This window comes from Mytilus edulis, chromosome 5 (genome assembly GCF_963676685.1).
Source record: "Mytilus edulis chromosome 5, xbMytEdul2.2, whole genome shotgun sequence".
NCBI classification, from domain to species: Eukaryota; Metazoa; Mollusca; class Bivalvia; order Mytilida; family Mytilidae; genus Mytilus; species Mytilus edulis.
Genome location: NC_092348.1, coordinates 85878069 through 85899521, shown reverse-complemented (window position 1 = coordinate 85899521; position 21453 = coordinate 85878069). Strand labels below are relative to the sequence as shown.

General features: G+C 31.7%; 2 protein-coding genes across 2 annotated transcripts in view; both read left to right on the top strand.

Moving 5' to 3' along the window:
• Positions 1-19826, top strand: part of LOC139525538 (carbohydrate sulfotransferase 11-like) — a 38127-nt gene extending 18301 nt beyond the window's left edge. The window contains exons 2-3 of the mRNA XM_071320943.1: positions 16971-17050; positions 17675-19826. Of these exons, the coding sequence (XP_071177044.1) occupies positions 16971-17050; positions 17675-18796 (1202 nt within the window). The 3' untranslated portion in view covers positions 18797-19826. The remainder of the gene's footprint in view (positions 1-16970; positions 17051-17674) is intronic.
• LOC139525537 (uncharacterized) overlaps positions 1-21453 on the top strand; it is a 228890-nt gene that overhangs the window by 183352 nt on the left and 24085 nt on the right. The gene's annotated exons all lie outside the window — the stretch shown is intronic.

Genomic DNA, 21453 nt, shown 5'->3' with positions numbered 1-21453 from the left:
TATTTGAGATGTTTAGTCTATGACCTTGAAATTGAGGTCAAGGTCATAGGTAAATTGGACGTTCTAGATTTTGACCTTTGCTTAAAATTCATATTTATACATCATTAAGCCATAGGAACTGACATTTTCAACTGAATTTTAATATTTTCATATCTTAATAGACCCTTATTGGTTGAAAGACCTTCAATTGTTCTTTGAACAATTGGTTTTTAATTATTATTATTATTATTATTATTTTTATTTTTTTTCTTCCGCCAACTTTTTTTTCCTTCGCTGTTTTTTTGTTTCACAAGATGTCCCTTAGATATTTGGTATATTATATCGAACAGTTAATGCGCTTCTGAAACTGACACCGCGTAACAAAAACCTTTACCTTGTAAGAGTTATCTCCCCGAACACTGTTTTTCTTGTGGCCACTAAGGCTTCGCAACCGTATAAGAAACCGACAAATTTATTTTTCCAAATTGCTCGTTATATCCTCAGGATGTTCTGTTTCATTTTGACCGAAGCTATCCGGAGACTCCATATGAGAGTTATCCCCCCTTTTATATATGATATAAGTGATATGCATTTCTAACTGGTAAACCATAAGTGATAGAGACCTAGGGTCTTTGGATTTTAGATCCTTGGTCCAAAAAAATGAAAATTAGGTCAAGGTCAAAGGTCAAGGTCAAATTTTAAATTTTGATTTTTGCTTATTTTCACTTATTTTCAATTACTTAATAAGATTTCGACAAATTATTTTTACGAAATTGTTAGTTGCGACATGTCGTTACTTATAAAATTTGGTTACAAGAGTGCGTAGACAATAAATGGGAGTTTTCGCCCCTCTTATATTTAGAATTATGCGTAAAGTGATATTACTCATGAACCATACATAATACAGACCTAGGGTCTTTTGATTTGGGATCCTATGTTTATGACCTTGAAATTGAGGTCAAGGTCATAGGTAAATTGGACGTTCTAGATTTTGACCTTTGGTCGAAATTCATTTTTATACATCATAAAGCCATAGGAACTGACATTTTCAACTGAATTTTAATATTTTCATATCTAAATAGATCCTTATTGGTTGAAAGACCTTCAATTGTTCTTTGAACAATTGGTTTTTAATTATTATTATTATTAGGTCTTTCAACCTTTCTGTTGAAAGACCTATTGTATTCGTTCTGATTATTATTATTATTATTATTATTTTTATTTTTTTTCTTCCGCCAACTTTTTTTTCCTTCGCTGTTTTTTTGTTTCACAAGATGTCGCTTAGATATTTGGTATATTATATCGAACAGTTAATGCGCTTCTGAAACTGACACCGCGTAACAAAAACCTTTACCTTGTAAGAGTTATCTCCCTGAACACTGTTTTTCTTGTGGCCACTAAGGCTTCGCAACCGTATAAGAAACCGACAAATTTATTTTTCCAAATTGCTCGTTATATCCTCAGGATGTTCTGTTTCATTTTGACCGAAGCTATCCGGAGACTCCATATGAGAGTTATCCCCCCTTTTATATATGATATAAGTGATATGCATTTCTAACTGGTAAACCATAAGTGATAGAGACCCAGGGTCTTTTGATTTAAGATCCTTGGTCCAACAAAATGAAAATTAGGTCAAGGTCAAAGGTCAAGGTCAAATTCTAAATTTTGATTTTGGCTTATTTTCACTTATTTTCATTAACCTTATAAGATATCGACAAATTATTTTTACTAAATTGTTAGTTGCGACATGTCGTAACTTATAAATTTTGGTTGCAAGGGTGCGTAGACAATAAATGGGAGTTTTCGCCCCTCTTTTATTTAGAATTATGCGTAAAGTGATATTACTCATGAACCATAACATAATACAGACCTAGGGTCTTTTGATTTGGGATCCTTGGTTTATGACCTTGAAATTGAGTTCAAGGTCATAGGTTAATTGGACGTTCTAGATTTTGACCTTTGCTTAAAAATCATATTTATACATCATTAAGCCATAGGAACTGACATTTTCAACTGAATTTTAATATTTTCATATCTAAATAGATCCTTATTGGTGGAAAGACCTTCAATTGTTCTTTGAACAATTGGTTTTTAATTATTATTTTTATTTTTTTTCTTCCGCCAACTTTTTTTTCCTTCGCTGTTTTTTTGTGACACAAGATGTCGCTTAGATATTTGGTATATGATATCGAACAGTTAATGCGCTTCTGAAACTGACACTGCGTAACAAAAACCATTACCTTGTAAGAGTTATCTCCCCGAACACTGTTTTTCTTGTGGCCACTAAGGCTTCGCAACCGTAAAAGAAACCGACAAATTTATTTTTCCAAATTGCTCGTTATATCCTCAGGATGATCTGTTTTATTTTGACCGAAGCTATCAGGAGACTCCATATGAGAGTTATCCCCCCTTTTATATATGATATAAGTGATATGCATTTCTAACTGGTAAACCATAAGTGATAGAGACCTAGGGTCTTTAGATTTAAGATCCTTGGTAAAAAAAAATGAAAATTAGGTCAAGGTCAAAGGTCAAGGTCAAATTCTAAATTTTGATTTTGGCTTATTTTCACTTATTTTCATTAACTTTATAAGATTTCGACAAATTTATTTTACCAAATTGTTAGTTGCGACATGTCGTAACTTAAACATTTTGATTGGAAGGGTGCGTAGACCATAAATGGGAGTTTTTGCCCCTCTTATATTTAGAATTATGCGTAAAGTGATATTACTCATGAACCATACATAATACAAACCTAGGGTCTGTTGTTTTGGGATCCTTGGTTTATGACCTTGAAATTGAGGTCAAGGTCATAGGTTAATTGGACGTTCTAGATTTTGACCTTTGCTCCAAACTCATATTTTTATATCATAAAGACATAGGAACTGACATTTTCAACTGAATCTTAATATTTTCATATTAAAAAAGATCCTTATTGGTTGAAAGACCTTCAATTGTTCTTTGAACAATTGGTTTTTAATTAGGTCTTTCAACCTTTCAGGTGAAAGACATATGGGCTTTGTTCTGATTATTATTATTATTATTATTATTATTATTATTTTTTCTTTTTTTTTTTCTTCCGCCAACTTTTTTTTCCTTCGCTGTTTTTTTGTTTCACAAGATGTCGCTTAGATATTTGGTATATGATATCGAACAGTTAATGCGCTTCTGAAACTGACACCGCGTAACAAAAACCTTTACCTTGTAAGAGTTATCTCCCCAAACACTGTTTTTCTTGTGGCCACTACTACTTCGCAACCGTATAAGAAACCGACAAATTTATTTTTCCAAATTGCTCGTTATATCCTTAGGATGTTCTGTTTCATTTCAACGGAAGCTATCCGGAGACTCCATATGAGAGTTATCCCCCCTTTTATATATGATATCAGTGATATGCATTTCTAACTGGTAAACTATAAGTGATAGAGACCTAGGGTCTTTTGATTTATGATCCATGGTCTAAAAAAATGAAAATTAGGTCAAGGTCAAAGGTCAAGGTCAAATTCTTAATTTTGATTTTGGCTTTTTTTCACCTTTTTTCATTAACCTTATAAGATATCGACAATTTTTTTTTTACCAAATTGTTAGTTGCGACATGTCGTAACTTATAAATTTTGGTTGCGAGGGTGCGTAAACAATAAAAGGGAGTTTTCGCCCCTTTTATATTAAGAATTATGCGTAAAGTGATTTTACTCATGAACCATACATATTAAGGAACTAGTGTCTTTTTATTTGAGATGTTTAGTCTATGACCTTGAAATTGAGGTCAAGGTCATAGGTTAATTGGACGTTCTAGATTTTGACCTTTGCTTAAAATTCATATTTATACATCATTAAGCCATAGGAACTGACATTTTCAACTGAATTTTAATATTTTCATATCTAAATAGATCCTTATTAGTTGAAAGACCTTCAATTGTTCTCTGAACAATTGGTTTTTAATTATTATTATTATTATTTTTATTTTTTTTCTTCCGCCAACTTTTTTTTCCTTCGCTGTTTTTTTGTTTCACAAGATGTCGCTTAGATATTTGGTATATGATATCGAACAGTTAATGCGCTTCTGAAACTGACACCGCGTAACAAAAACCTTTACCTTGTAAGAGTTATCTCCCCAAACACTGTTTTTCTTGTGGCCACTACTACTTCGCAACCGTATAAGAAACTGTCAAATTTATTTTTCCAAATTGCTCGTTATATCCTTAGGATGTTCTGTTTCATTTCAACAGAAGCTATCCGGAGACTCCATATGATAGTTATCCCCCCTTTTATATATGATATCAGTAATATGCATTTCTAACTGGTAAACTATAAATGATAGAGACCTAGGGTCTTTTGATTTAAGATCCTTGGTCCAAAAAAATGAAAATTATGTCAAGGTCAAAGGTCAAGGTCAAATTCTTAATTTTGATTTTGGCTTATTTTCACGTTTTTTCATTAACCTTATAAGATATCGACAATTTTTTTTTACTTAATTGTTAGTTGCGACATGTCGTAACTTATAAATTTTGGTTGCGAGGGTGCGTAAACAATAAAAGGGAGTTTTCGCCCCTCTTATATTAAGAATTATGCGTAAAGTGATTTTACTCATGAACCATACATATTAAGGAACTAGTGTCTTTTTATTTGAGATGTTTAGTCTATAACCTTGAAGTTGAGGTCAAGGTCATAGGTTAATTGGACGTTCTAGATTTTGACCTTTGCTTAAAATTCATATTTATACATCATTAAGCCATAGGAACTGACATTTTCAACTGAATTTTAATATTTTCATCTCTAAATAGATCCTTATTGGTTGAAAGACCTTCAATTGTTCTTTGAACAATTGGTTTTTAATTATTAGGTCTTTCAACCTTTCAGGTGAAAGACCTATAGGGTTTGTTCTGATTATTATTAGGTCTTTCAACCTTTCTGTTGAAAGACCTATTGTATTCGTTCTGATTATTAGGTCTTTCAACCTTTCAGGTGAAAGACCTATAGGGTTTGTTCTGATTATTATTATTAGGTCTTTCAACCTTTCAGGTGAAAGACCTATTGTTTTTGTTCTGATTATTATTTTTTTTTTTCTTCCGCCAAATTTTTTTTCCTTCACTGTTTTTTTGTTTCCCAAGATGTCGCTTAGATATATGGTATATGATATCGAACAGTTCATACGCTTCTGAAACTGACACCGCGTAACAAAAACCTTTACTATGTAAGAGTTATCTCCCCGAACACTGTTTTTCTTGTTATGTCTAAGGCTTCGCAACCGTATAAGAAACCGACAAATTTATTTTTCCAAATTGCTCGTTCTATCCTCAGGATGTTCTGTTTTATTTTGACCGAAGCTATCTGGAGACTCCATATGAGCGTTATCCCCCCTTTTGTATATGATATAAGTGATATGCATTTCTAACTGGTAAACCATAAGTGATAGAGACCTAGGGTCGTTTGATTTAAGATCCTCGTCCAAAAAAATGAAAATTAGGTCAAGGTCAAAGGTCAAGGTCAAATTCTAAATTTTGATTTTGGCTTATTTTCACTTATTTTCATTAACCTTATAAGATATCGACAAATTATTTTTACTAAATTGTTAGTTGCGACATGTCGTAACTGATAAATTTTGGTTGCAAGGGTGTGTAAACAATAAACGGGAGTTTTCGCCCTTCTTATATTTAGAATTATGCGTAAAGTGATATTACTCATGAACCATACATATTAAGGAACTAGTGTCTTTTGATTCGAGATGTTTAGTCTATGACCTTGAAATTGAGGTCAAGGTCAAAGGTTAATTGGACGTTCTAGATTTTGACCTTTGCTCGAAATTCATATTTATACATCATAAAGCCATTGGAACTGACATTTTCAACTGAATTTTAACATTTTCATATCAAAATAGATCTTTATTAGTTGAAAGACCTTCAATTGTTCTTTGAACAATTGGTTTTTAATTATTATTATTTTTTTTTTTTTTCTTCCGCCAACTTTTTTTTCCTTCGCTGTTTTTTTGTTTCACAAGATATCGCTTAGATATCAGGTAAATGATATCGAACAGTTAATACGCTTCTGAAACTGACACCGCGTAACAAAAAACTTTACCTTGTAAGAGTTATCTCCCCGAACACTGTTTTTCTTGTGGTCACTACTCCTTCGCGACCGTATAAGAAACCGACAAATTTATTTATCCAAATTGCTCGTTATATCCTTAGGATGTTCTGTTTCATTTCAACCGAAGCTATCCGGAGACTCCATATGAGAGTTATCCCCCCTTTTATATATGATATCAGTGATATGCATTTCTAACTGGTAAACTATAAGTGATAGAGACCTAGGGTCTTTTGATTTAAGATCCTTGGTCCAAAAAAATGAAAATTAGGTCAAGGTCAAAGGTCAAGGTCAAATTCTAAATTTTGATTTTGGCTTATTTTCACTTATACTCATTAACTTTATAAGATTTCGACAAATTCTTTTTACTAAATTGTTAGTTGCGACATGTCGTAACTTAAAATTTTTGATTGGAAGGGTGCGTAGACAATAAACGGGAGTTTTTGCCCCTCTTATATTTAGAATTATGAGTAAAGTGATATTACTCATGAACCATACATACTACTGACCTAGGGTCTTTTGATTTGGGATCCTTGGTTTATGACCTTGAAATTGGGGTCAAGGTCATAGGTTAATTGGACGTTCCAGATTTTGACCTTTGCTCCAAATTCATATTTTCATATCATAAAGCCAAAGCAACTGACATTTTCAACTGAATCTTAATATTTTCATATCAAAATAGATCCTTATTGGTTGAAAGACCTTCAATTGTTCTTTGAACAATTGGTTTTTAATTATTATTATTATTATTATTTTTATTTTTTTTCTTCCGCCAACTTTTTTTTCCTTCACTGTTTTTTTGTTTCACAAGATGTCGCTTAGATATATGGTATATGATATCGAACAGTTAATGCGCTTCTGAAACTGACACCGCGTAACAAAAACCTTTACCTTGTAAGAGTTATCTCCCCGAACACTGTTTTTCTTGTGGCCACTAAGGCTTCGCAACCGTAAAAGAAAGCGACAAATTTATTTTTCCAAATTGCTTGTTATATCCTCAGGATGATCTGTTTTATTTTGACCGAAGCTATCTGGAGACTCCATATGAGAGTTATCCCCCCTTTTATATATGATATAAGTGATTTGCATTTCTAACTGGTAAACCATTAGTGATAGAGACCTAGGGTCTTTAGATTTAAGATCCTTGGTCCAAAAAAATGAAAATTAGGTCAAGGTCAAAGGTCAAGGTCAAATTCTAAATTTTGATTTTTGCTTATTTTTACTTATTTTCAATTACTTTATAAGATTTCGACAAAATATTTTTACTAAATTGTTAGTTGCGACATGACGTAACTTATAAATTTTGATTGGAAGGGTGCGTAGACAATAAATGGGAGTTTTTGCCCCTCTTACATTTAGAATTATGCGTAAAGTGATATTACTCATGAACCATACATAATAAAGATCTGGGGTCTTTTGATTTGGGATTCTATGTTTATGACCTTGAAATTGAGGTCAAGGTCATAGGTTATTTTGGACGTTCTAGATTTTGACCTTTGCTCGAAATTCATATTTATACATCATAAAGCTATAGGAACTGACATTTTCAACTGAATCTTAATATTTTCATATCAAAATACATCCTTATTGGTTGAAAGACCTTCAATTGTTCTTTGAACAATTGGTTTTTAATTATTATTATTATTATTATTATTTTTATTTTTTTTCTTCCGCCAACTTTTTTTTACTTCGCTGTTTTTTTGTTTCACAAGATGTCGCTTAGATATAAGGTATATGATATCGAACAGTTAATACGCTTCTGAAACTGACACCGCGTAACAAAAAACTTTACCTTGTAAGAGTTATCTCCCCGAACACTGTTTTTCTTGTGTCCTCTAAGGCTTCGCAACCGTATAAGAAACCGACAAATTTATTTTTCCAAATTGCTCGTTATATCCTCAGGATGTTCTGTTTCATTTTGACCGAAGCTATCCGGAGACTCCATATGAGAGTTATCCCCCCTTTTATATATGATATAAGTGATATGCATTTCTAGCTGGTAAACCATAAGTGATAGAGACCCAGGGTCTTTTTATTTAAGATCCTTGGTCCAAAAAAATGAAAATTAGGTCAAGGTCAAAGGTCAAGGTCAAATTTAAAATTTTGATTTTGGCTTATTTTCACTGACTTCATTAATTTTATAAGATTTCGACAAATTATTTTTACTTAATTGTTAGTTGTGACATGTCGTAACTTATAAATTTTGATTGGAAGGGTGCGTAGACAATAAATGGGAGTTTTTGCCCCTCTTATATTTAGAATTATGCGTAAAGTGATATTACTCATGAACCATACATAATACTGACCTAGGGTCTTTTGATTTGGGATCCTTAGTTTATGACCTTGAAATTGAGGTCAAGGTCATAAGTAAATTGGACGTTCTAGATTTTGACCTTTGCTCGAAATTCATATTTTTATATCATAAAAGACATAGCAACTGACATTTTCAACTGAATCTTAATATTTTCATATCAAAATAGATCCTTATTGGTTGAAAGACCTTCAATTGTTCTTTGAACAATTGGTTTTTAATTATTATTATTATTATTATTTTATTTTTTTTTTTCTTCCGCCAACTTTTTTTTCCTTCGCTGTTTTTTTGTTTCACAAGATATCGCTTAGATATTTGGTATATGATATCGAACAGTTAATGCGCTTCTGAAACTGACACCGCGTAACAAAAACCTTTACCTTGTAAGAGTTATCTCCCCAAACACTGTTTTTCTTGTGGCCACTACTACTTCGCAACCGTATAAGAAACCGACTAGTTTTTTTTTCCAAATTGCTCGTTATATCCTTAGGATGTTCTGTTTCATTTCAACCGAAGCTATCCGGAGACTCCATATGAGAGTTATCCCCCCTTTTATATATGATATCAGTGATATGCATTTCTAACTGGTAAACTATAAGTGATAGAGACCTAGGGTCTTCTGATTTAAGATCCTTGGTCCAAAAAAATGAAAATTAGGTCAAGGTCAAAGGTCAAGGTCAAATTCTAAATTTTGATTTTGGCTTATTTTCACTTATTCTCATTAACTTTATAAGATTTCGACAAATTCTTTTTACTAAATTGTTAGTTGCGACATGTCGTAACTTAAAATTTTTGATTGGAAGGGTGCGTAGACAATAAACGGGAGTTTTTGCCCCTCTTATATTTAGAATTATGCGTAAAGTGATATTACTCATGAACCATACATACTACTGACCTAGGGTCTTTTGATTTGGGATCCTTGGTTTATGACCTTGAAATTGGGGTCAAGGTCATAGGTTAATTGGACGTTCTAGATTTTGACCTTTGCTCGAAATTCATATTTTTATATCATTAAGCCATAGGAACTGACAATTTCAACTGAATCTTAATATTTTTATATCAAAATAGATCCTTATTGGTTGAAAGACCTTCAATTGTTCTTTGAACAATTGGTTTTTAATTATTAAGTCTTTCCACTTTTCTGTGGAAAGACTTATTGTTTTTGTTCTGATTATTAGGTCTTTCCACCTTTCCGTGGAAAGACCTATTGAATTTGTTCTGATTATTATTATTATTTTTTTTTTTTTTTTTCTTCCGCCTAATTTTTTTTCTTGCGTATTATTGATGTTTCAAAAGATGTCGCTTAGATATTTGGAATATGGTATCGTATAGTTTATACGCTTTAAAACTTTACAACTGTGTAACAAAATACTTTACGTTGTAAGAGTTATCTCCCCAAACACTGTTTTTCTTGTGGCTACTACTCCTTCGCAACCGTTAAAGATTACGACAAATTTATTTTACCAAATTGCTCGTTACATCTTCAGGATTAGGATATTCATTTGGACCGAAGCTTTACGGAGACTCCATATGAGAGTAATTCCCCCTTTTCCCTTAAATTAAGTGATATGCATTTCTAAATGGTAAACCATAAGTGATAAAGACATAGGGTCTTTAGATTTGGGGTCCTTGGTCGAAAACAATAAAAATGAGGTCAAGGTCAAAGGTCAAGGTAATATTCTAAATTTTGATTTTGGCTTATTTTCATTTATTTTCAAATACCTTATGACATATCGACAAATAATTTTTCATAAATTGTTAGTTGCGACATGTCCTTACTTGTATATTTTGATTGAAAGGGTGCGCAGACAATAAATAGGAGTTTTTGCCCATCTTACATTTAGAATTACGCGTAAAGTGATATTACTAATAAACCAAACATATTAAAGACCTTGGGTCTTTTGATTTAAGGTCCTTGGTTTGTGAACTTGAAATTGAGGTCAAGGTCATAGGTTAATATGACGTTCTAGATTTTGACCTTTGCTTTAAATTCATATAAATACATCATACAGCCATAGGAACTAACATTTTAAACTGATTTTTAATATTTCAATATCAAAAAAGATCTTTTCTAGTGGAAAGACCTACAATTGTTCTCTGAACAATTGCTTTTTAATTATTATTATTATTATTATTTTTTTTTTTTTTTTTCTTCCGCCTAAATTTTTTTCTTGCGTAGTATTGATGTTTCAGAAGATGTCGCTTAGATATTTGGAATATGATGTCGTATAGTTTATACGCTTTAAAAATTTACAACTGCGTAACAAAATACTTTACGTTGTAAGAGTTATCTCCCCAAACACTGTTTTTCTTGTGGCCACTACTCCTTCGCAACCGTAAAAGATTACGACAAATTTATTTTACCAAATTGCTCATTACTTCTTCAGGATTAGGCAATTCATTTGGACCGAAGCTATCTGGAGACTCCATATGAGAGTTATTTCCCCTTATGCATTTGATATAAGTGATATGCATTTCTAACTGGTAAACCATAAGTGATAGAGACCTAGGGTCTCTTGATTTGAGATCCTTGGTCCAAAAAAATGAAAATAAGGTCAAGGTCAAAGGTCAAGGTCATATTCTAAAATTTGATTTTGGCTTATTTTCACTTATTTTCAAATACTGTATGACATATTGACAAATATTTTTTCCTAAATTGTTAGTTGCGACAAGTCCTTACTTGTATATTTTGGTTGAAAGGGTGCACATACAATAAATTGGAGTTTTTGTCCATCTTACATTTAGAATTACGCGTAAAGTGGTATTACTCATTAACCAAACATATTAAAGACCTAGGGTCTTATGATTTAAGGTCCTTGAATTGTGACCTTGAAATTTAGGTCAAGGTCATAGGTTAAAAGGACGTTCTAGATTTTGACCTTTGCTTTAAATTCATATAAATACATCATAAAGCCATAGGAACTAACATTTTAAACTGATTTTTCATATTTCAATATCAAAATAGACCTTTACTTGTGGAAAGACCTTCAATTGTTCTCTGAACAATTGGTTTTTAATTATTATTATTATTATTTTTTTTTTTTTTTTTCTTCCGCCTAAATTTTTTTCTTGCGTAGTATTGATGTTTCAAAAGATGTCGCTTAGATATTTGGAATATGATGTCGTATAGTTTATATGCTTTTAAAATTTACAACTGCGTAACAAAATACTTTACGTTGTAAGAGTTATCTTCCCAAACACTGTTTTTCTTGTGGCCACTACTCCTTCGAAACCGTAAAAGATTACGACAAATTTATTTTACCAAACTCCTCGTTACTTCTTCAGGATTAGGCAATTCATTTGGACCGAAGCTATCTGGAGACTCCATATGAGAGTTATTTCCCCTTATGCATTTGATATAAGTGATATGCGTTTCTAACTGGTAAACCATAAGTGATAGAGACCTAGGGTCTCTTGATTTGAGATCCTTGGTCCAAAAAAATGAAAATAAGGTCAAGGTCAAAGGTCAAGGTCATATTCTAAAATTTGATTTTGGCTTATTTTCACTTATTTTCAAATACTGTATGACATATTGACAAATATTTTTTCCTAAATTGTTAGTTGCAACATGTCCTTACTTGTATATTTTGGTTGAAAGGGTGCGCATACAATAAATTGGAGTTTTTGTCCATCTTACATTTAGAATTACGCGTAAAGTGGTATGACTCATTAACCAAACATATTAAAGACCTAGGGTCTTATGATTTAAGGTCCTTGATTTGTGACCTTGAAATTTAGGTCAAGGTCATAGGTTAAAAGGACGTTCTAGATTTTGACCTTTGCTTTAAATTCATATAAATACATCATAAAACCATAGGAACTAACATTTCAAACTGATTTTTCATATTTCAATATCAAAATAGACCTTTACTTGTGGAAAGACCTTCAATTGTTCTCTGAACAATTGGTTTTTAATTATTATTATTATTATTTTTTTTTTTTTTTTTCTTCCGCCTAATTTTTTTTCTTGCGTATTATTGATGTTTCAAAAGATGTCGCTTAGATATTTGGAATATGGTATCGTATAGTTTATACGCTTTAAAACTTTACAACTGTGTAACAAAATACTTTACGTTGTAAGAGTTATCTCCCCAAACACTGTTTTTCTTGTGGCCACTACTCCTTCGCAACCGTTAAAGATTACGACAATTTTATTTTACCAAATTGCTCGTTACATCTTCAGGATTAGGATATTCATTTGGACCGAAGCTTTACGGAGACTCCATATGAGAGTTATTCCCCCTTTTCCCTTAAATTAAGTTATATGCATTTCTAAATGGTAAACCATAAGTGATAAAGACATAGGGTCTTTAGATTTGGGGTCCTTGGTCGAAAATAATAAAAATGAGGTCAAGGTCAAAGGTCAAGGTCATATTCTAAATTTTGATTTTGGCTTATTTTCATTTATTTTCAAATACCTTATGACATGTCGACAAATAATTTTTCATAAATTGTTAGTTGCGACATGTCCTTACTTGTATATTTTGATTGAAAGGGTGCGCAGGCAATAAATAGGAGTTTTTGCCCATCTTACATTTAGAATTACGCGTAAAGTGATATTACTAATAAACCAAACATATTAAAGACCTTGGGTCTTTTGATTTAAGGTCCTTGGTTTGTGAACTTGAAATTGAGGTCAAGGTCATAGGTTAATATGACGTTCTAGATTTTGACCTTTGCTTTAAATTCATATAAATACATCATACAGCCATAGGAACTAACATTTTAAACTGATTTTTAATATTTCAATATCAAAATAGATCTTTTCTAGTGGAAAGACCTACAATTGTTCTCTGAACAATTGGTTTTTAATTATTTTTTTTTTTCTTCCGCCTAATTTTTTTCTTGCGTAGTATTGTTGTTTAATAAGTTGTCGCTTAGATATTTGGAATATGATATCGTATAGTTTATACGCTTTAAAAATTTACAACTGCGTAACAAAATACTTTACGTTGTAAGAGTTATCTCCCCAATCACTGTTTTTCTTGTGGCCACTACTCCTTAGCAACCGTAAAAGATTACGACAAAATTATTTTACCAAATTGCTCGTTACATCTTCAGGATTAGGATTTTAATTTTGACCGAAGCTATCCAGAGACTCCATATGAGAGTTATTCCCCCTTATGTATTTGATATAGGTGATATGCGTTTCTAACTGGTAAACCATAAGTGATAGACACCTAGGGTCTCTTGATTTGAGATCCTTGGTCCAAAAAAATGAAAATAAGGTCAAGGTCAAAGGTCAAGGTCAGATTCTAAAATTTGATTTTGGCTTATTTTCACTTATTTTCAACAACCGTGAAAGATATTGACAAATTATTTTTACTAAATTGTGAGTTGCGACATGTTGTTACTTATAAATTTTGGTTGGAAGGGTGCGTAAACAATAAATGAGAGTTTTCGCCCATCTTATATTTAAAATCATGCTTAAATGATATAACTCATTTACCATACATATTACAAACCTAGGGTCTTTTTATTTGAGGTTCTTGGATGGTGACCTTGAAATTGAGGTCAAGGTCAAAGGTAAATAGATCTTTATTTGTGGAAAGACCTTCAATTGTTCTTTGAACAATTGGTTTTTAATTATTATTATTTTTTTTTTTTTTTTTCTTCCGCCTAATTTTTTTTCTTGCGTATTATTGATGTTTCAAAAGATGTCGCTTAGATATTTGGAATATGGTATCGTATAGTTTATACGCTTTAAAAATTTACAACTGTGTAACAAAATACTTTACGTTGTAAGAGTTATCTCCCCAAACACTGTTTTTCTTGTGGCCACTACTCCTTCGCAACCGTTAAAGATTACGACAAATTTATTTTACCAAATTGCTCGTTACATCTTCAGGATTAGGATATTCATTTGGACCGAAGCTTTATGGAGACTCCATATGAGAGTTATTCCCCCTTTTCCCTTAAATTAAGTGATATGCATTTCCAAATGGTAAACCATAAGTGATAAAGACATAGGGTCTTTAGATTTGGGGTCCTTGGTCGAAAATAATAAAAATGAGGTCAAGGTCAAAGGTCAAGGTCATATTCTAAATTTTGATTTTGGCTTATTTTCATTTATTTTCAAATACCTTATGACAACATATCGACAAATAATTTTTCATAAATTGTTAGTTGCGACATGTCCTTACTTGTATATTTTGATTGAAAGGGTGCGCAGACAATAAATGGGAGTTTTTGCCCATCTTACATTTAGAATTACGCGTAAAGTGATATTACTAATAAACCAAACATATTAAAGACCTTGGGTCTTTTGATTTAAGGTCCTTGGTTTGTGAACTTGAAATTGAGGTCAAGGTCATAGGTTAATATGACGTTCTAGATTTTGACCTTTGCTTTAAATTCATATAAATACATCATACAGCCATAGGAACTAACATTTTAAACTGATTTTTAATATTTCAATATCAAAAAAGATCTTTTCTAGTGGAAAGACCTACAATTGTTCTCTGAACAATTGGTTTTTAATTTTATTTATGGCCGTAAAGTCTTCATATTTTTGGAACTTGAGGATTTATATTAAATCAGAGTTTTTGGAAAGGACTCGATTTGTCGAATTTGCACGACACATACTAAATAAGAAGCACACTTTTAACAAACACAAATTTTTAAGGTACTTGTAGATACTAGTTCAAAGCCAATTATAACTAATAAAAGCATGGTTCCAGACAGACTAATATATCAATCAGTAAACATCTAGCTGATTTAAGTGTAAAAATGTCTAGTAAATATTGTGAATAATGGTATTAGGCAATGCCAAAATACACGGTGAATAAGGTTGCGTTAGGTTGCGCGCATTACTATTACATTTGCGCGAAAAGAAATCATTAGTATGCTTGCGCGCAGCTTTTTATAACATTGGTGCGCATTCATTTTACAGGTAAAATCAGGTAAACATAGACAATACAAAGGTAAAATATACTTATATATGTATTTTTAATAGGGTTTTCCTGCAATAGCATTTTTAATGGTATTTCGCCATAAATTATATCGGTTACTTTAAATTGCGATTTGCCGGAAATAATTGCAAATGATAAAAGTGGTCGATCGATTTTGGTCTTAAAATTGATAGTCACGAAAGGCATGGGGTTGCGTCTTCAGATCTGGTGCTCTTCTTCTAGTTAAGGAATACCATCAACTTTTTGAGGATTACTTTCCGGCGCATGCCTGTATGAGGTCGTTTTTAAGTTAATTTCATTTTTTTTTTATTATTTTTATTTATTTATGAGATTTACAATTTTTAAGTTTCAATTTTTACATTTTTTATATATATTTTTGTTATAACTATAAGATAAAAACAATAAGCACATTTAGTTCAGATGAGAGTATGTTTTAAGGAGCACCTCATGAGTGAGTGCATCCTTAAAGTTGTCTGTAGAGGTTTGGTTTGAGATATCGGGTGGTAATTTGTTCCAATATTTGATTGCTTGGCTGAAAAAAGAAAATTTAAAGGTGTCTTTCGGCCATCAACAACCTGTCATCTATTAATAATATAAAAAAAAACATAAAATATATTCATAATTCTCTTTTCAGATCTGCTATAGTTTTAAGTTCTGCAATATTTTTTACTGTGACCAAGACATATTTTAAGTTGTTAGAAATAAGAAAATAGGAAAGATGATAACTTTTCTCCTTGCCGTATGCCATTGCCACAAGCAAGGTATTCAAAATTACAATAGTTACTATTTGATATTTTGGCAACTAATTACATAACAATCAATGATGTAATAATGATGTCATAATGAAATTGTTACAATTTGAAAGATTGATCCTTCTTCTTTCTTTTGGTACCTCCTTTATAAAAATTTAAAGAAAGATGAGTGGAATTACATCAGTTTAAAGATGTCTGATTGGGGATGAAAAATCTTTGTATTGTGCTACCTTAATATCACTGCATAAATATAATATGACTATATGCATCTTTCTATTTATAGGAAAGGTCCTATGCTCATTGAAATAGAGCGTTGTCACATGCTTTGTATTTTAATCAGATTTTAATCGGTCATTAAAGAAAAGGGATTAACATTTGAGCTGCCTCGGATAGAAATCGACCTTATGCAAGTTCCCGTACACATGTACATGTATAAAGCCTTTAATGGATTTTTGAACATTCAGATTTCTTATAACAACTAAATGTTCAACTAGTCCCATACTTTGCATAGAGATTTTGTCAATTGTCAACCAGAAATAAGTTACCATATACATGTATTGACATTAATTTGCATACGGTCGGTTTCTATCCGATGCAGCTCATTTAATGTAGAAGGTCCGTTCAAGGGCCAATGTTGGTCTAAAATTCGAAGAACATGTACCTCTGATGAAAGATTTTTGATTTTTATTTAAATACTAAAGTGTTCTTTTCAGTATGTTCAAGTAATTCATGTAAAAGATTTGAACTGAGTTGGTCACCAAAGACGCACAAATTCAAGCTTTTCAAAGTTCACATCTCAACAACTTTAAAAAAAAAACTTATTTCATGGCCGAAAAAGGGTCTTACTGGGCTTACTCTAACTTTCCGAGATGTGCGATAGAGCACACATTGTGTTGTAAACGTCGATAACATTATGTTTTATTTTTGTTTCAGACCGTATGTATATACCATATGAAAAAATTAAAGACAATTTATTCAAACTACATCCAGATGTTCTCACAGAATCATCATTAGTAAGTATAATTAACTTGTGTCTTGTAAAAAGTATGCACGTCCAAAACAAATAAAGTTTTGGTTTTCTTTTTCTCACATTGCTTTTCATTCGGTAGCATTGACCCTATTCCTCTTTCCAATTTTAATTATTCAAAACAAACGGAATAGTTCATTCATTTTATAAAGATCACCGAAAAGTAGTTGCCAATCCGAAAGCTTAAACAAGTTATTTGTTAAACTTATACACAACTTTTGTAACACTTTTGAAGATTTTGATCTTGATATTTTGTATAGACACATGCCTGTAGTTGAAGTCTGTATGTTCAAGTTGCCATCTAGATGTTCCTCTTTTTTTTTGTTCACTGTCGGGTTGCTGTATTATTGTCGTGTACCTCACTTCTAATGTTTTTATCGTCAGATCATCTGTCATACAAAAATCATTTTCATTGAATGCATAGGGCAATATTTGTGAAAAAGGCTTTCTGTTAAAATCATTTTTATTGAATGCGTAGGGCAATATTTGTGAAAAAGGCTTTCTGTTAAAATAGTATGCAATTCTATCCTTTGCACTATAGTGCATGCATAATACTTTCCAAATTATGAATTTCAATAGTATACATAGAAATTTTTACTTTCTTTTTCAGAAATACCAGTCTCTGGTAAACGAGATATATGCAGAGCGAGTGCTACATTTAAGGGAGACATGTCGGGTCAATACAGATGAGTTTCTTGGTGATTCTAAAGATAATGATGTGAAACATAGTATACACGTAGAACAAAATCATAACTTAGTGTACTGTCAGATTCAGAAAGTTGGATCGACATTTTTACGGAAATTATTAAGTAAAGTTTTCATGAGTAGTAATATAAGGAAATCAAAACGAGGCTTTATAAGATTAACACAACATAAAGACATTGGTTTTGCAGAGCTGCATTCCGTTATACAAAAATCTGACAAATTTATGTTTGTTCGGGAACCATTTTCCCGTGTTCTATCTGGATATGTTGATAAGCTATTTTGTACTAATACACTTTACTGGAAAATAACGGGAAAATATATAGTCTCACAAATGCGTGATGATGCTAGTAGTGCTTCTTTGAGATGTGGGCACGATGTTACATTCCCAGAATTCGTTAAATATATCATTCAATCGGAAAACCTTAGCACCCATAAAGACCGACATTTTACACCGATGTACGAACACTGTCGGCCATGTCAAATCCCGTACGATTTCATCGGAAAATTGGAATCTTTTAAAGAAGATGTCTTGTTTTTGATAAATGTATGGAACAATGCTTATGGAACTAATATAACTTTCAATGACTTCGACGCTGAGACATCAGAATCAAGAGTGTTAGGACAGGCTACACGGATATTTGGGATGAGGAAACAATTAGAACGATGTATGTCATTCTACAACGCTAGTGTACGGTCATGGAGAGATTTACAAATAAGAGGAGTATTACCGATACAGGAACCTTACCCATTCAGTCCAGAGTTTACTCGTGATCACATGACCAGAATGGATTTTTTCGAGGCAGCCAAACAGGCTATAGCTTCCGTGTCTGATATCAGAGCTGTCAAAGCTCAGCGTAATGAGGCTTTCATTGAAGCATTTAGTTTGATACCAATGGAGGATTTATATCAATTGCAAAATATTTTAAAACCAGATTGTGATTTATTTAATTATGATTGTAAACCGCCAAAAATATTTGCTAGGAATAAGAACAACGATAAACGATTAAAATATTTTGACCTATTGTGAAAACTAAATTTTAACAAAAGCTCTCTCTTATTTACATTTTTTCCCCATATTATTGTGTATAGGCGGTACAATATGGAAATTGCTGGAAGAAGGACGAGTATTAAGGTTAAAGCATTTATCGAATAACATATCAAATGGTAATTGCACCATGTTAATGTCGCGTGATTAAGGTACAGTTAGGGAAAAGTCTATGAGATTTTTGTTTAAGGATGTTTGCTACTTTGTTTAAAAATAACAAGCTTTTTAAAAGACTGTTATGAATTGATAGTATATGAATAAAGAAAAAATAAAAGCAGAAAAAAATGGAGGGTCCGTGTGCTTGTTTTCGAGATATAAGCCATAGAAAATTTGGCGGGAAATAATTCTCTCTATATTTTTCATACATTTAACATTGACACCTTTTTTGGTTCATAAACTATGAAAAAATAACAAGGATTTTATAAGATTTTGATATATGGCTTTTTGAATTTTATGTAACAAAATTATGAATAGAAAAGTCGGGGTTAATGGGCAAAATTTTGAATGACAATACATGGATAAAACCAGAGGATTCCGAAAATCTGGCAAAAATTCAAAAAATCCTTAATTTAGTATTTTGTTTCAACTTTTAATTGATACTGTCGATTTCAAAGGAAAATAATATATCAATTGCGTGATCGTCGATATGTTGTCATTAGCAGTCGCTAGCTTCTTGTGAAAATACTTTTAATGTGGGTTTTTTTCTGTTATTTTTTGTCATATTCGAGTTTTCTTTATAATTCCAAGTATTTGCATACTGAGGACAGTTGAGAAAAAAATGAACTGCATGACTGAACTAATTTTAGAGAGAAATTATTTACAAGGATTAAAGTGTGAAAGGTTCAATGCTCTTGATGCAAAGACCTATATTGATCATATATACTTTGTTGTGTGTAACTGGTGTCCGTTTTATTAATAAGACTCAGTAACATAAAATATTGGATATTCATACATATGAAACGTCTAAGATGTTACGCCTTATTTCTGTTCTATTAAACTTAATAATTGTGTACTGGTGTGTCCTATTTCGTTATTAATGAAATATTAGCTAAAAATCGAGGATATGCTAGCCTGTAACCTCGACCGGTCTTTCTTCTAACAAGGTATACAATGGGCCAGGACAGAGCATACTATGTCTACAAAATGAACCCTGGCTAGACCGCTTCATAATTAAAATTAAAATTAAGAATTACACAAAGGGAATTCAATCTTTAACAAAACAAACACGTCATATACAAGACTACAACAAATACACAATTAACGTGAACCAAAGATATAAGAATATATTTTCTGCATTTACATACAAGAACCTGTCTGACATGGGTCCGTCGTCCTTAGTTCTAAACATTGTTTGATTAAGACACCAATAGGACACACAAGTCCTAGGTTGGATATCACAATATAAGATCATGATGAATTGATGTTAATCATCTGCAATGAAGGGCTCTACATTTCTTACTCATTGTTTGTACTCTTGGAATGTATAACTACCTTAGTCCTTAGTTTTAAGCTATACTTGATTTAAAGATGGAAAATCAAATTTTGAAATTAAATTTTTTTATTAAAGTTAATTTCTTTTATATATCTTAAACAAACTTTTCGTTGTATTTAAAGTTAATTTCTTTTGTATATCTTAAACAAACTTTGCGTTTTATTTGATGAAACAATTGTAATTAAAAAGGTTATAAAAAAACGTGGTTAATGGCTAAATAGAAATAAGACACAACCGAAGTAAAATGGAAGGAAAAAGCAAGAAATTGTATTTACACGAAAATGAAGATTTTGGTATCCCAAGCCATGAAACCTTTTGTGTACCGCATTGAAAAGGGTCAAAGATATCATAAGTTATTGAATTTGATAAAACATTTACTCATTGAATATTGTTGTTCAAGCACCTTTTAATAATTGCTTGATTGATTGACAATTAACTGATGTTCTGTCATTATAGCAATTACTCAAGAAAAGACTCTTTGTTAATGACTGTAACAACACAAGCTAAACTAAATTTTTACATTTTCTCATTTTATTTGTATAAGAATTGTACTTCTATAAAGAGCCATCTGAACAAAGTGATTCGTTCGAAGATTGAATCTATGTAAGTTAATAAACATCCTATTTATCATTATTTTAGAATATTTTGATTGATTAATAAGGTTAAAAAGAAATTTTTTTTTCATCTTTTGAATTTTGCTCAATTGCAGAGTTATAAAACTCATTTTTGCGTCGTATAATGAATGATCTATAATGGTATTATGTCGTCTGCGTCGTCCGAAGACGCATTTAGTTTCCGGACAGTAACTTTGAGTGAATGGATCTCTATAAATTTTTACCAAAAGGTTTAATACCACTAAAGGAAGGTTGTGATTGATTTTTAGGGTTATGGACCGATAGTTAATGAATTAATTTAGAGGCCAGAAAGGGGGCCCAAAATAAGCATGTTTGTAGTTTTCAAACAATAACTTGTGTTTAAGTGTATGAATCTCTCTGAAATTATACCACAAGTTTTCATACCAATGGATGGTTAGTTATGACTTTGGGGGGTTATGACGAAAAATATTTTGGAATTTGGGGCTAAAAAAGGCGAAATTAGGGGCACAAAAAGAAGAAAAACTAGGTTTTCCGGACAATAACTTTAGATT